At 53.0% G+C, this 16,759-nt stretch overlaps 1 protein-coding gene across 1 annotated transcript in view; it reads left to right on the forward strand.

The window, feature by feature from the left end:
• Positions 1 to 16,759, forward strand: part of LOC100899371 (Down syndrome cell adhesion molecule-like protein 1) — a 183,255-nt gene that overhangs the window by 125,686 nt on the left and 40,810 nt on the right. Inside the window, 4 exon segments of the mRNA XM_029112184.1 lie at positions 3,859 to 4,023; positions 4,393 to 4,512; positions 4,515 to 4,550; positions 13,618 to 13,908. Of these exon segments, the coding sequence (XP_028968017.1) occupies positions 3,859 to 4,023; positions 4,393 to 4,512; positions 4,515 to 4,550; positions 13,618 to 13,908 (612 nt within the window).

Consider the following 16,759-nt stretch of genomic DNA (forward strand, 5'->3'; position numbering starts at 1 on the left):
CTCGCTCCGTCGAAAGGCTCGAAAGCGATCGGGGAACATTGTTATTTCGAGAGCGGATCATGTCGATCCCCGTTCTCCGGACGGCGGATATTACGTCCGTCGTCGCTCTTGTTTTTTCCCTTTGACAAGCTCTACTGAGCCTTCCTCGTTCCGCCGGGAGCAAACGGCGCCCCGGGACGTTTCCCCGCCCGAGCCCTGAGTCCCCGTCCGAGCTCACTACGGTGCGTCGTCTCCATCACGATAATCTCTCTTGGATTCATATGGTGCCCTGTCTATCTAATCACGTCTGAACTCCATCTCGGATATTCGCCGCAAGGGTCATGTCCCGGAGTCAGCGAAATTAAAGAGGCAGGAAGCCGTTGGAAGCTCTCGGAAAAACTCCATTTGGATCTTGTTTATTCTTCACCGATCTCCTGGAGCATAATCGCTCTATTCTCCGTCGATCCCCGTCTGTCGAGTGTTAGAGTGGCATTTCCTATCGAGTACTACTCTCGAGTATCGGGCCGATTCAAGCCATCGGGGCATCGCTTACAGCGATCCTCACTCAGACGGCTTGTTAACTTTCAGCCTCTCGAGCAAAGTATCGGAATAGAACGCGGATCGAGTAGGGGCGGGAGCAGACAGACAATGTCAGTCGGTATTCAACGGACTGCCATCGATGCTTCAATGTCCAACAAGATGGAAGACGTCCTTAGCGCGAAAGCTCGGTGTCTAGCCCGAGCGGTTGATAATCTCGAAATAAGTGATGGAAAATAGAGAGAAGTCCCGGGGAGGGGGAGACATCGCGACCCTTCTCGCTTCCCTCGCGCGGTGTGTTGTTTGCCGTCGATCCTGTCGTGGCCTCAGTGCTGAGAGGAGCCTCAGAAGAGGAATCAGTCCCCTGACCGGTCGTACGGGGTATCGTTGACAGCGAGGCCTTGCCACCGAGCGAGGAGGCTACTAAATTGATATACATGCCAGCGTAGCTTGCTTTGCTCTCGCCTTCGCTTGTTGACATTCTTTGACGTTCGAAAAACTCATAGAAGGGAGAACCATAAAAAATAAGCTGCACACTCTTGGCTCAATTGACGAAGACGGCGACGACGCCAACGACAACGACTAGCACAAAGACGACGACGGCGGCGGCAGCAACGAAGGCGGAGGATGGCGAATGAAAGACCTCCGCTCGATGTCAAAGTATTCTCCGGAGCTCCTCGAGTGCGGCGTATTTTGAGTTTTGGAACTTTTGGACAATGAGCGTCCCGAAAATGAATTGCTGCTCGATGGCTCCGCGGATCGTGTGACGATAGCAACGTGATTCAAGGCTTGTCGTGGTGTATTTTGTGTGATTCGCGTTCCTCCGGCAAAGTTAACCTGCTCGTCATCGATAGATCTACGGCCGGTGCCGGGGAGTCACGCGATTCCTAAATCCGGGCCTTGACGTCTATTGGCTCGAAACCCGTCTGTGTAACAAGCGAAGCCCCGGTGCTCACGACCTTCTAGCGGGCGTTCGGGGAACTTATCATGCTGATTGCCATGTGAGCTCATTCGTGCATTCATATGCTCATCCATTCAGGTGTGGCGAATCTCCATCAAACATCTCGCAGGGCATTCACCCCTCGGAGCGCTCCCTGCTTCCGGAAAGTCTTCCGCACGGACCAACAAGGCGATTCCGTTCGAGTTGCCGCCGCCATCACCACAGCTCGTGTTGTTGTTGCTGCTGCTGCTGCACTGCATTCTCGTTGTTTCTTTTTTTCGTTCGTCCTATTCCGGCGACGACGAGGAACGAGCCATTTTTATGCAAAACGTTCGCGTGAGAGAAGACCATTTGCTCAAAAACGCGCACTCGCTAGGCTGCTCAATCGACAGACGGACGGATGGACGGACGGACCTGCGTACATACATACGGTCTTCGGACGACCATGGTCGCCAGAGGACGACGGCAGCCGCCGAGCGTGTTCTGCGGTTTGTTCTTGTTGCTTCGTCTTGTTCCAGCTCCGAGCGCGCCTGCCTTCCTCATTCCCTCGATTCCTTGTTCCTGCCGTCCAGTGCGCCCACGTGTCGCTGATGGACAGCCTCCCGTAGAATATCCGCGATTCTCGCTTCTCCGAGCCCACCTCGACGTACAATAACAATATCCGATGGAAGAAAAAACCGGGATATACGCTGAAATATCCCGGCAGCTTTCGTCAATTGTTCCGCTAAAGGAGAGATTATCCCGCGTCGTTTGTACATATATCGAGGCTGCCCTCTCAATCGGCGGAACGTCTCTCGATTTTGGGAGGAGCGGGTCGACCGAGATCTCAACGAAACAATGGTGTGGGATGAGCGATGCCTGATCCCACATCTCCGTCCTTGGCCCGCCACCGCATGTCACGATTTCTTCTTGAGCCTGGTGCTTCTTGCTCAGTCCAGTCTCTGAGAAGCTCCTTCCCCTCGACTTTTATCCCTACACACGGAATAACTTGAACAGAGAGGAGCTCTGATTTCTGTTTCCTTGGAGTCTCTCGGCTACCACGTTTCCAGATCTGGATGACGAATTAGGGGTTTCCCGGAGCTAGCCCGCGCTCTACGAGCAGATGCGAATGCCTTACACACGCGACGAAATCCTTGGGTCTCTCGAGAACCGAACTGACATCTGATACATGTTGTCCTAGAGTATGCATTCCTATCGATGGCTGAGATCCGACTTCTCGCAGAAGAACTTCGGCTCGGATAGATCGACGCCGAGCGGAGAATTCCCGCGCAGAAGCTCTGCCGGCTGAGGATTTTCGCAGGACTCAAGGCGTCGACCGGCAGGGGAGTTTTCTCGGGAATAACCGAGCTAAACGGTAATCCGCTCTCCGTGAATTGAGAAGTTCCAAATAAGTGGACTCGAGGCGAAAAGTAGAGAAATAGAGGAAGACCGGCGAATCCTTCCCTTCGCGTTGAGAAAAAATCCTGGCTTACTTTCCGTTCTCGCCACCCTTCTTCTGGACCCCTCGCAAAGTGTATCACTTTCATTCGGAGCCGAGGAAAACCCCGCGCTGGGCGAGCTCCGCCAACGAGAGAACCGGGGCAAAAAATATTTGTTGATTTTTGTGCGCACACCCTATGCACCCGCAGCTCGTTGTCGGCTGAACCTTGTTCTCCCCATCCTTGCCTTTTCCTCTTGCCCCCTCTCATCGTTCTCGTCTTGCTCACTCGGTCGGACGGGCGATCGAGCCAACGAGCCAACGAGCCAACGAGCGAGCGAGCGACTTGGCGCTCATTCACTCGGACGATGCGTTGCTTGTTCGGCCGTCAGCGTGTTTTATCCAATGTATGCATTCCCCGGTAGGCTTCGGTTCGTTCCTGCGGCTCCTGCAACCTTCCTGCTGCATAAAAATCATCGCCCTATAATGATGTTGTATCGAGTGTCGTTCGCTGGCAAAGAGCCGAAGAAACGTCGCACAGCAGGGAGCGTCGTCGCTGTCGTCTCGGTCGAGAAATAGGAACCAAAGAAGACCGAGGGAAAAAAACTGCTGACAGTCGAAGAATGCACAGATCCCCTTCACTTCCGAATCTTCCGAGCCGCGCAATTTTTCTCGTCACGTGCGGGATAGATCCTCTTGTCAGATTGGTCTCGTTTAACACACCATGAGGAAAACGAATCGTATTTGCTCGGTCTAGATTGAGCATCTCATTTTGATTTCTTCCCGGATATCTCCGTCTCCGAAAATGTCCCGATTGCACTTTCTCCGACTTTCCCCGCCTATAGCGGATCAATCATTAGAAAAATTCCCCGTGAAGGACACAGCCGAGCGAGAATGATTACAGACGATAGGAACTCGATTTGACTTCATGAGAACTACGTCAGTGAACGGGGGACGGAAACTAACGGGGCTTTTTGCATTTCAGTTCTCAAAATGCCGATAGAAGTTGGAGTAACCGACAGTATCGCAAACTTGGGAGGGACCGCAGTGCTCCGGTGCCTTGTGCATCCCCCGTCGATGCGCCAAATGGTCAACATCACGGGATGGTCAACAGACGACGATATGACGATAGTTCCATCAAATTCCAAGTGTAAGTACCAGGTTCCGACTCCCGGTCTACCGATGGATGGTGCAGAGATGCGACCGGATTGTCTGCCTCTTTTCCGAATGTTCTTCCACGAGCGCGAATATTTTATAGATAGAGACCGTCATCGAGGTTCACGAGTGATTTCCGTGCTACGTCAACTCAAGACAGACTCCGCGCTATATCTTATACCCTGTGTGATTGGGAGAAGATTCTCGCGGACTTCTGTGTTTCCGAGGAGCTAAGATGTGTAGGGATGTGCCGGATTTTCGAAGGCGAGAAAACCTCGGGGGGCCGATAAATGTTCCCCTTCAGAACATGCGAAGGTTCGACTTCAATTCTTAATTTTAAACTCTCGTGTTTCTCTGATTGCAGCATTCAGCACACCAAGATATCAGGCTTTTCTCAACGGACTCTTGTTGATAACGGGAGTTACGAGAGCTGATGAGAGGCGACGTTTCCGCTGTGTGGTCGAGAATTCCATTACCGGGGAAAAATGGAATCCCAGGCGTGGGGGAAGGTCATCGTGACAGGTGAGTGTTGCCCCATAGTGTATTCTGAATATTCACTTCTGTGGGATGACTCCCTAGACCAGGACACTCTTTCTGAGCTTTGAGCCCAGGGCGCTGGAAGAACCTTCCCGCGGAAGAGGCCTCAGCCTACAAACGGCCGTCCTAATGGCACTGGAAGAATTATCAAGATTCGGTTAGCGCGCGGAGTAGGTCCCGCGGAGGGCAGGATTCCCTGATTCCTCACCGTTTCAACCGGTTGGCTTCCAGCCGAGTTATTCCATAGAGTCCACAAATCCGGCGAGGCGGTGCTGTCGGAAGGAGACTGTGCAATTTTCTATTTTTTTCTTCATGCGCGAAATTACGAACGGAGGAGAGCGACATTGCTCCTGGCTCCAGGAGCCGTACTGCCCGCTCCTTCGCCGGCAGCTAAGCAGAGTGTGAGTGCGTGGCCAGCGGTGGAAGCGCGGCGGGCCGCTCGGATGGCGTCATTGGAGTATTTGAAACAAAAGCGTACCCAGTTGTATGGACGTCGCCAGCTGGTCGAGTAATCTTGGGGGTTTAGTACGGACGAAAACCTGGGGACGAGCCTTTGGAGCGGAGCGCGTTGCTCTTTGCCTGCTGGCTACGAGATTGTTCCAAGGTAGTGAAGAGGACATTTCGAAGTAGCGTACACCAGAAGCAACGGCCCCCGCCGTCGTCGTCTCCGCCGACGTCTAGTAGTGACATAAATGCGGGCAGGCGAGGAAGCGGACGGTAGCTTGCGGCAGGACGGCCGTCCCCCGTCCTCCGCTATAAAAGCGGCACTCGAGATCTTGGCTACTAGCTGTAAAGTGGCGGCTAGCCCTCCCTCCAGAAAGCGAGTCGACGATCTAAGCGGTCGCTCGGCCAGCGTTGCCTCGTCGGCTGCCTGGAGGGAGAAAGCATTTTCAGAAAAGCTCTCGTCTTCTCGCGGGTCCGACGTCGTCGGACCTGAATCTCATCACCTCCGCCGCCCGTCGGTCGCTTCTAATACTCATGCGGCTGTCACCGCGTCTCCAGAGCCTTACTGAGACTTTACTCGAAGTGCTGCATTTTGCTCCCGACTTCAGCTCCTCGATTGCTTGTGTTCCCTCAATAAATGTCTCAACCGAGGAGTGCGCGACACAAGGTTCTCCATCCGATTGATTTTTTTCTATCATACTCCTCCTGGGCCCTCGTGGGTATTCAATGCGTTCCTTCAAGATTTTTCGTCCACCAAGATTACCTCATACTCGTTCTCTCTCCCCGGCTTCCCAGAGTGCTTCTCCTTCTGTCCGTGGAATACGCAGCTTGGACGGCCCAGCTTCCGTCACGTTTTTTTCTCAGTCCCCTTCGGATTCGAGGCCAGCAATTCCGCGCATTCTGGTGGATTGTGATGCCTTCCGTCAACGTCTCCGGCTCCTCCGGCGACGAGGAGCGTTCCCATCGTTTCCCGACAGTCTTCCTCTGAACTCTTTTCATTTCGCTCATGTGACGCCCGTGGATTTTTCGCTCGAATCCGTTCGTCTCCATCTTGTTTCCAAATGCAGAGCGACTCGGAGAGGATCAGTGCGAAACGCATCGTCAGCACGGCCGCCTCTGAGATTTGATTGAAGGAGAAATAAATATCATGGCTCCGATGCGGAAACCTGCAGCGTCGGTTCCTAGCGTCACTTCGCCCTCCTTAGCATTTCTTCCCTCTTCTCTGCACTGGATAACATGATGACGCGACGTGGCACCGAGGGAAAAAAAGTCCCGAGAAAAAGGAACATACCTCACCGAATGATAGTAGAGGTCAACCCGGGATTTTTTCTTTGAAGCGGTGAACTCTTGATAGCTTCCCCCTCATTCTCCTGTGGGGCTCGGGTTGGACCAAACAAACGCATCCATCCGCTCGGACAAAAGAGGTCGAAGGCTCGACCCGCGCTTGTTCCGCGATACTGGAGCAACGAGGATCGCTCGAATCTCGCCACCGAGCTCCCCCTAGATCTTCTCAGGGAGGAGAGCATCCATCCTGATGGCTCAACAGCCGAAAGTCCCATTCCCATTTTTGATCGGAGTCAGAACGGGGAACGAGAGACGCGACGTAGCGGTCCAACGGTGGGGGAAAAGTTGCCTCCTGATAGATTTCGCTACCAGCAAACAGAAAATTGAAATTCGAAGGAGTGCGGAGAGAGATCCCGACAGGCGGTATTGAGCCGCGCACCGCCGTTCGGCAGCGCGGCCATTTGTTCTGCTCGCTTCTGATTTAAATACAATGAAATGTCGCCATCAATGGAGGGTTATGAATAACGCAATGGCCCGACGTGCCTCGGATTTTATAGCCGACCGAGCGGCTGACTAAGCCGTGCCGAACAGCGGACTCAGGGTAAAGTTTTGCTTTTCTTCCGTCGGTCCCCTCACGGCCTCCACCGGCCGCGTAATTCACAGCCCAGGCCGGGTTCCTAGTTCGGAGTTCGACTTTTCTCCGGAGGAACAGAACCCGAAAGCGTCAAACGAGGAAGAACTAATGAGGCGCTTCGTGAGGATTTCCGAGAGACTGAGAAGAGACGCCTCGTAGAGCGCTTCTCGGAAGACATTCGAATATATTCACTTTTGTCTGACTGAGGTTTTCCAAGCCTCAGTCTATTCCGAGCGGAACTTGTTTCTGTTGAAAAGTTAGTTGAACGCTGTTCACGGCTGTGGAGGAACGTGCTCTGGACCGATTTTGTGGCTGTGATGAAAGTGTTCCGATCATCGTTTCCAGGCAGAGGACGGCGATCCAATAATCACCGTCAGCAACTCTCATCCTCCCGTTGTTCTGGATTTTCCACTGGTTGTATTTCCCCCCTCCCTCTCCTGTTCCCCCCTATTACATCTCCCACCGGCTGGGAGCTCGTTTGATGATAGACCATCGAAATGATCTGCCGACGAGACCCGCTCCGGCATCAGATTGAGAAGACGAGGAGTTTTCCCAAAAAGCGTCTGAAATCCACCCGCGGGTCCCGTGAAACCCAATCGATTGAGGCTTCTCGCTCCCCGAAACTATGAAGCCATCCTCGAGAACCATTGAAATTGTCTCGAACATCGCGATATTGATTACGAGTTTATTACTATGTTGCCCCCGCTCCGCAGTCACGTCGAGCTTCTTCGGCGGGGACAAAGTATGATCTCTTCTTCGCGATTCGGGAGCTCTACTGAACGAATGGAGCATTCGATGGAGAGATCCGTCGGAGGTCTCTCTGTCGCGGCCAACGATTATTATCCTCGAAAGCAAGGGCAATTCAGATGCGTTCCGACAAGTTTCATCCGCTGCAGCTGCAAACAATTGAATCAGCTGTGCGAATGTTGTTCTGAATTGAACGTCCGCCGCGTTCGTTGAGAGTTCACAAATCATTCGGTCAAGATAGATTGCTGCAAACGCCACGGCGGCGGCCTCGGGGCCGGCAGCGAGCCACGCGAGGTCCTCTCGAGCAGTGGGCATCCCCGACTCCTTCATCATTGATTCCATCGGCGCCTCGGAGAGGAAAGAGAAGGAAACGGAATGAAAGGGAAAAACGCGCGCGATACCAAGCTCTGGACGCAATGTATATTTATTTACTCGGTCTCTTGCTCTTTCTTTCTTTCTTTGTCTAATGGGCTGGGGAATGCGGAATGGGGAAAGGAGTGGGGGCTTCGATGGGACACCGGGGGAGAAGGGCCGCCGAAGAGAGCATCTATCAATCTCAATATCGTTCCTCCTAGACTACTCCCTTGAATGACTTCTCAGCTCCGTTCTCGCTCCTCGCTCTGTTTCTTTCGAGCTTTCTCTCTGCGTACGTACACTAGGAAAACTTCAGCTCTATTTCGCTCCCAGAGCGTCGTGTATTCATTTTCTCTGGATGATAAAACGATTGTTGCGGTGCGGCACCAAACGCAGTGCCCTCCCTTCTCCGGATCCGAAACGAATAGGGGAGGGAGTGCTCCTACTCGCAGAGATCTGCGAGGACCTCTCTTCACTCTCTTTTGGGTGTCTCTCTCTTCGAGAGTCGCTTATTTTAACCCATGGATAGGCGGGATCAATCAATCGTGCACCGGAGTGATCTCGATTGGAGTGTCTCCTCTGAGCTGGATGAAACTTACACATTGAGAGAAGTCGCGGTCAGAGATCGAGGGACAGAAGACGGCGTCCCCCCCGCCGAATCGTCCGCAAGGCGATCACACCAGCGGTCAACGACCTGAGTCGAGTGCGCCGGCTTCCCCCAAGCAGCAAACTCGATCAGCGAACAAAACATACCATGTCCTCAGAGGATTTAGTTTGTCGTAGTTTACCTCCGAACAACCGGTATAAACCATGCGGGATTGGCGGCTCTGTGTTGTGAGGTGCGTGAGCTAGGGAGAGGAGGGGGTCGGGGGAAAGGGGCGGCGAAACCCGTCGCGCACCGTTCATGAACTTCTGAATCACCATGAGTTCCAAAGGAATCCGGTGAGGAACGACAGACGGATTCCGATAAAGTAATTGAAGTGGGCGGGCGGAGAACGGCACCAAAAAGACAGTCAGGAATCGAGGGAGGCCGAGTGAGACTTAGGGGGAGGCAAAAAAAGAGAATGGTCCGCTCTCGTCTTAATTCAGCTGGGTGGGTTGAGATACAGTAAGGAGGGGCGTGTTATGTAAGATGGCAACGGCGGAGACGGCCTGAAAAGACGACGAAGACGAGGAACGTCCCAATGGGGTCGGCTATCGCATATTCTGGCAATGTTCATCGATCAGACGCCGATTAGTGAAGTTTCCTCCCGAAGACTCCTCGGGTCTTAGAACTTAAATGAAGATGACACGCACCCTGGGGACTTCCCCGAGAGACGCACAGCTCACCCCGAGTCTTCCCGTCACCTTTTTCTTTTCTCCTAGGGTCGCTAGTCGCTACCCTGCCGTCCTTAAGTATTGACGTGGCTCTACGTCGGGCTTTCAATAGCAAATTTCTTCCGGAAAAGAACCTGTCTAGTCGCCTGAAGCATTCGAATTCGTCATTTAGGGAGGAATGACGAAATTGCTATACAACTTCTTGAATCTATGGAATTGGAAATGAAAATCCAATGGCTCTTCAGTTTTCGTCGCGGGACTTCCAAAAAGCTCACTCGGTGTGTTGTGAGCCGTGATGTCGACTCTCTGAAGGTTGGGAACAATTTTCCAAAGTTTCTCCAAAACGTTCTACATCTGGGCACCTACTTATTATGGAAGACGAATGTTGCCGCAGCTAAACCGCAAGCACCGGGCAAGCGCCGGATTCTGAATGAACTTCTGTAAGATGGAGTACCGAAGCCGGACCGACGACGACCGACGTGGGGACCGACAAACGCTGTTGATAGAGGTGCTGCTGCTGCTGCTGCCGCCGGCAACGCCTGAGACGATCGAGGTGGATTGCAGCAGCTGCAACACGGGACGAACTCTGAAATTCGCCTGTTCATGGCAAACGCATTCATCCTATTCGCCACAAACTTGCGTCGCTTGCGCCTCGAGAATTTCTCCAGCCCGCGTCTTCTCCCCTACCCCGTTCCCTTCCGTGCATTCGAGCGAGTGCAACCTGTAGTGGTGATGTTCACACAAAGGAAATTCAGGCCAGTTAAGAAAAGACCTTGATTAAGAGCAGATGGGGAAAGGCTCGGCGTCGCTCGCAAGAATGAAGATACTTGAATCCACCTGTTCGTTTATGCTTTGAAAATGAATGCACCGAAAGTGTATAAGCGGGCCGCACCCGACGGCGAACACCTCCCCCGTCGAGTTAACCGACTCGGTTTCGCGCTTTTCCTCAAAGTAAGACGGCTATCCAGAGTGGGAGCAACGACGGAGAAGAGGCTCTCGCGAGAAGAATCCGGAACAAGCGAACCCATCTCGAAGCTCCGCTAGCTTACCACGACACTGGAGCTCTCAGAGATCTTTCATCGGACCGCGGGGTCGACGATGACGCGCTGCGTGGACTGCGTCGCGCCCTCGATCAAGCCGGAAGGGGTAAATCATCGTGTGCATTGTATGTCTGAGGGAGCACATGATAAAACTCCGCTCTGAAAAATCTAATTGCTTCCGACGTTGTCGAAACGGAAATTTTTTTAATCATGTCCTCAATACAAAGTGCTACGCCGGCCCTCGGCTCACTCAGACGAGTGAGTCGATCGTTCCTCGGGCTCCTGTTCAAATTTTGCCAACGACTAATCCTCAAACCTGTCTCAACAGATCATTCTCGCGGAACGTTTTCGGGAGAGAAGGACGAGGAGAATGAACGAAAGCACGGCGGCGTCGAGCGGGGAGCTGGCGTCGACGAAAAGACCAAGCGAGGAATTAATTTATTCGGCTGGATCATCCAAGTTGAAGCAAGACGGAAGAGGAGCAAGGCTAACTCGAACGTAGATGAGCGAGCGAGCGGACGAGAAAGGATGGAAGTACGAACGGACGGACGGAAGCAGGAGAGAAGAACGAATGAGAAGAGTTCCGAAGCCGTTTTTGAACGAGCCAGGGACTGCTTTGCATACGGCTAGAGTTGACTCATCTTGCGTCGGAAAGAAGCTGCGTGGCGCGTTCGTCGCGGCCGCCCCGCCGCTGAGGAGCAGCCTGATACAACCCCACCGACAGCATTATCCGGACAATCCGGTTATCGCCAGAGCCTTGGAACATGGCCAGCTCTCCTCCCCACATTTATTGAGTCCCTGGTTCGAGAATGGGCGTAGTTGCGGCAGCCTTGGGATCGGCAGTACACAAATCCTTGAGGGTTTCTCTCTGCCGTCTACGTACTGCTTGAGCGAATACTACCGACACGTGGTGGTGGGAAATAAACGTCGCGGTCAAAGTCTCGTCCAATATGTCGCGTGATTCGACTGACGTTCGAGAACCGGGATCGTCCATCGTGATGCGGAAAAGCCAATCCACAGTAGTCACTATCGAAACGGGTTTTCGGAGCGCCTCCTCCACTCTGCTCATCGCTGTGGTCACCTGCCGATCGAGCGGATGGGCTTCGCCCGCTTGACAGGAAGGCCCACCGGTGGACAATCGAGCAGGCAGGCCAGGCGAGGAGGACGGGAGGAGGAAAGAAACAGACCTCGGGCAAAGTTACTCAGTAACTGGGGAAAGTGGAGGGAACTCGAGAAGGTAGAATCCGAGCTGTTATGCTCTCTTTTTTTTATGTCTCATACAAATATCTCGATGTGCAGACGTTGCATCGCGTAACTTGTGAGGCCAGACACGAAGCATACTTTTATGCTTCTCCTTTTCTCCGCACTTCTACTCCAAGGCTTCTCGACTCATCCCGCTTCCTATCGACTCGTTCCGGCCTCCTCGACGGTTTTTAGGCTCAGCTGCTCGGCGGATGGGAGGGAGAACAAGGGGACAAGCGAACGACTTCAAACAAGCTCTAGAAGTCGAATAACAAGAAACTCTTCAGAAAAACATGAGGGTGTAGACAAGAACAAACTTCGTGTAACCGACTTTATAGCTTAACAGAGGGATCGAGCGGACTTACGGACGGCGAGCGGTGGTCAGTAGAGCAAGTAGAAGAAGCGAGAAACATGTTGCTTCCCGATAGCGGGTAGATACTCTTCAACTTCCCTATGATGGCGGCGGGAGACGCCATTCGGCCGTTCCGCAACCTCTTCACCGGACTGCTCCTAGAACCTGCGGAGCCGGTCAGATTCTCTCGCTTTCCGCGTGAATCAGGAACGAATTCAAAGCGAATAGAGAATCTGCGGTTATACCGATCGACGACTTACGATAAGTCTGATTGAGGATGAAATTTTCGAGAATTATCATCTGCATAATTATTATAATTGCCCTCGTATAGCGCTCAAGTGAGTCTGATGCCCGAGCTCATTAGGAGAATATCGAGATGCCGATGCTCTACGTCTTCGTCAGCGACAGAGACGCACGCACGGTGTCGATGTCAGCGGCAGAAAAGAAGTACGTCGGAGGAAGGTGCGGAGGGAACAGGCAACGGGACATGTTGGCAAGCAGATTCCGATAGATGTCGGCTCGGATGAGTGGCTTGAGTAAATTTTGCTAGTTTCTTCCCCAACACGTCAGCAGCCACCGCCTCGAGAGAGAACAGAGGGCTAGGGGGCGCCGGCAATGAAAAGAAAACAAACGTTATTACAACCGGCCGGCGTGACGGTCGCCCCCTCCCCTGGCTCGACGTGGCTGTTGGTGCTTGATGGAGAACAACTCGGTGTTGATTTAATTTACCTGCAGCATTACCAGTCTACCATCGGAGGTGTATGTCTGTGTGCGTCTCCTAGACGCCCGCCACGACGTATGTGCGCGAGAGTGAGAGGCTTTCCGGGACGGTATGGGAGGAAAAGGGGAAAGAGGAGTTGGGACTCGAGGGAAATCCACACATGTCGGACGGAATTAACCAGAGCTGCTCACACGAAAGGAGCTGCCGACTCGGCACGATCACCGTCGCTACCACCGGCTGTACCTCCATCGTCGTTCCATCGAGGACGAAAGGAGCTCGAACAACTAATGAGTTGCTTTGCAACGAGGACCAACGTCGGATGCTTCTAGCTTTCCGCTCAATCCCTCCGTCGTTCCCACTATTCAATCTGTTGCATCTCTCCCCCAGTGCAAGTCGTTGGCGCGGGCGGCAATGAGAACTCAACCTGATTCTTGATCGACTTGTTTTCCGTCTCTCGGAAATTTTCACTCGCCGAAACGCAAATTAGCAGGCAACCCCTCAATCTGCGTATTCAGCGCTGCTCGCACCGCTTCTCTTCACACTGACTTCCACATCACTGTTGGCTCGCGTCCTGGAAGCTGACGAAACGTCTAACGAATGTTGTTTCGACCGCCCACCGCTGTGAAAGTTGTACCCGCGAATTTCACCGCGGGTCATAGTGATGGATCCCGAACATGGAAAACTAGCCCTTACTGTGTAGTTTTATTGTTTCCGTTTCGAATCGAGCCCCCAAATTACCAATCAGGATGAATTGGAAAAAGATTGATTTGAAGGAGAAATTGAATCAGATATTGAATGACTGTGGGATGAACTTCCAGGCGATTTCAATTCTTTCCGACGATTTTCCATATCTAAGGATATCGGCGGAATCGTGTTCCTATGGACGTAGCGCCTAATCGATCTATTCCTCCTTGCAGAGCCCAAAGGATACTCTCCGCCCAGGATCTTCGAGTCAGAGCTCCGGGAGAAAATTCAAGAAGACGCAACATTACGATTACCATGTGTGGCGAGCGGGCATCCCGCTCCGACGTACAATTGGTACCGCGTGATGCCGCAAAGCGGACAAAAAATTCCTCTGAATACCCATTGGAATACGGGAGGAACGCTGGTCCTGACTCGAGTCGCACTCGGTGATAGTGGAAAATATGTCTGTGTAGCCAACAATACAATGGGCCAAGACCGCGCGGAGAGGGACGTAATAGTCACAGGTAAGCCCAACACTCTCTTCCTCCCTCTCTTCTTCCTGGTATAGAGCTGCTGCCGGTAGGGACGAAACACATTGAGGATGCCGCATGGGGAGAAGAACCAACTGAAAAAGGATAGCAAGAGCGGGACAACCCCGCGCTGAAAGTAGAATCAAGAATCGTCGAAGTTCTGGAGCATGTGAGCGGGTCGAGTCGGGGCAGTGAGAAAACAATACAACGAAGCGACTGGACCGTTTGGTGGTCGGCTGCACTCCCGTTGGACATTTGGGACGGAATTGCGACGGTGGGTTGGGAGCTCTTGCGACAGGAGCAATAAATGTCTGCCGCCGTTATTCCGATGGTACCGCCCCGCGAGCCGTTCTTCGGACGATCGCGGTTGTCGCCTACGTTTGTCGTCTTGCGCTGCTCCCAAGTCCTCGTACTATCAGAGCACCCACTCACCGGGTACGACTGCGCTCCGCCCGAAGTGGTCCCATCGAACTGCCAAGTGAGCGGTTAGGCGAAGAACCTCAGAAGGAAAGCATCGAACAATTTTTGTGCGACAGAGCCTCGAGCAGACGAAAGTCAATCCAAAATCAATGGCTTGGAGTAAGTGACCGAGTATTTAGTTGCCGGAACCCCGGAGGGCTCCCGGACCCGGGACCGCGTCTTTCTCCACTCTCCCCACCCGTCGACACTCCGCTTCCTTTCGAGAGCTCTATCGACACGCATCGGTCCCATTTCGCTCTATCTCGATACCTTTCGGAGCCTCCATATCGTCAATCTGAGATTTCATCGTTTTTCGGGAGTAATCCAGCAACGATTCGAATGACTTCCGTCATGTTCCCGTCGAGCCCTGGAGCTCGGCATAGGAGATTTCGACTCTAGTGGATCTGGGGGCGATTGTCACAAAAAATTTATTGTCTATCGCGACATTTCGCAAGGTCCCGGCTTACGATGCGAGAAGTTCCACTCGAGGGGTCAATGATTTTTCCCGTCTCCAAAATATTCTCGGGGCCATGCGATATTCAAATCACCAGTTATCAGCTGATACGGCCAGAGCTCCGGAGAGTCCGATCAGAAGACCTTTCGTGCCGAAAAAACGATCGCACGGAATACTGCGGTCTTATCGATCGGTTTTCCTTCCGACGATTGGGGATGCTCTCGATCCGGGCAGTGAGGTGAGACAAACCGATGGCTGAGTCCATGGGGCTAAACACACTCGTCAGTCCCTGCATTGCGCCGGATTTCGATGGACGCAGTTTTTCTTCGTTTTCTAAGAGGTGACGCGCGGTCTTCCCACGATAACCGGACAGTTAAGTCTGCGTGATCCGATTATGCAGACTTAGTCATTTGCCCCGCCAGCTTGTTGTAACGCGTGTTAACTCAAGAGGAGATGCTTGCTCGGATAGAGAGGAGGTATGAGTAAGCGGAGTGATACTGCAGGCTATGCGACGCGGAAATATTTCAAGTATTCAACGACGCTCTGCGAGAAGGGCGACGGGCGACATGTGATGCCGACTAATGAGAGGATACCCAAATATTTGCACTCTGAACGCGGGAGGAAGACGAGGAAGGTTCCTCGCATGATGAAGCCCTTCGCACGAGCACGAGAGAATAAGGGCGAAGACGTAGCTCATAGGAGACGGGCGCCGAAGGACGACACGAGTCGAGTGCAGATAGAGTTTCTCGCTGAGAACATCGAGAGAACACTGTCGCCAATCAGGGGAAATTCCTTCGGCAAGGTAGCTCGACGCGAGATACGGCGTTCTCCGCCCGACCGACGATGCTTTTTTGCCTAGTCAGTTCGAGGACGCAAAGGAACTCGGAAATGATGGATAGAACACGGTCAGAAATTTTCACCGCTCACAGCTCGGCCTGTCGGCCAATTGTATCTTCCTTTGGGATCTTCTTTGGGAAAAGCTGTCGACGAGGCCAAGCAATTGATTTGTCTCCGCTCACCCGTCACGGGGAGAGGTCAGAGAAGAAAGCTGCGCCGTTCTCAGCGGGAAACAGAACTACCTACATAAATTCTCATTTCGAATCTTCCGTTGGGTGTCATACAGATGACCGGGCTCTCGAAAGAGCAGTGCTTTGTAGTTGCGTCACCTACCCGACGGGGCCTTGAGCTCCAAATCCTGGAGAAGCGTATCAAGACGACAGGGTTTCTCAATCGCCTCGGCTGGATAGTTCTGGTTGTTCTGAAACTCCCGATCTCTCCGTTCCAGCATTCTGCTCCCGGAGCGCCCCATTTGGGCGCGACCGTTTGGGCGCGACCGTTTAGGCGCGGCTGTTTGGGCGCGACCCATTTGGGCGCAGAGCCGTTTAGGCGCGAGCCATTTGGGCGCAGAGCCATTTGGGCGCAGAGCCGTTTGGGCGCGAGCCACTTGGGCGCAGAGCCGTTTGGGCGCGAGCCACTTGGGCGCAGAATTGTTTGCTCGCGGAAGTCTTGGTTGTCCGGTGAACGGCTTACGCTTTATCACCAATTCTCGTCCCAATCGCTCGGTTCCAGTGGAACGACAATCTGGATTACGACTAGACGGAAACGCCGAAAATACTTCCCCGTAGGCTTCCGAGAGCGAATCATGAGTTCTGAGTGGATCCATCTGCGTATGAAGATTATCATGCTCTTGGCGAAGAAAAAAAATGCGCTCCATACGAACACGGACGGCATCGGAGGTGCAACCTATTCTTTAACCTAGGTCTTTGAATTCTCCGCTTATACCATACTATTCGGGATGAGCGAGTCTTTAGGCTTATCTATACGTATTGACATTTGGACGCGCGAGGCCTAGACGTGTCACGTTACTCTGACTCCGACGATTCAGGGGCAGTCTGCGGTCCGCTGTTCGATGCCTGCATCCGGAAATTCCGT

Source organism: Galendromus occidentalis, unplaced genomic scaffold (genome assembly GCF_000255335.2).
Source record: "Galendromus occidentalis unplaced genomic scaffold, Mocc_1.1 scf7180000077485, whole genome shotgun sequence".
NCBI classification, from domain to species: Eukaryota; Metazoa; Arthropoda; class Arachnida; order Mesostigmata; family Phytoseiidae; genus Galendromus; species Galendromus occidentalis.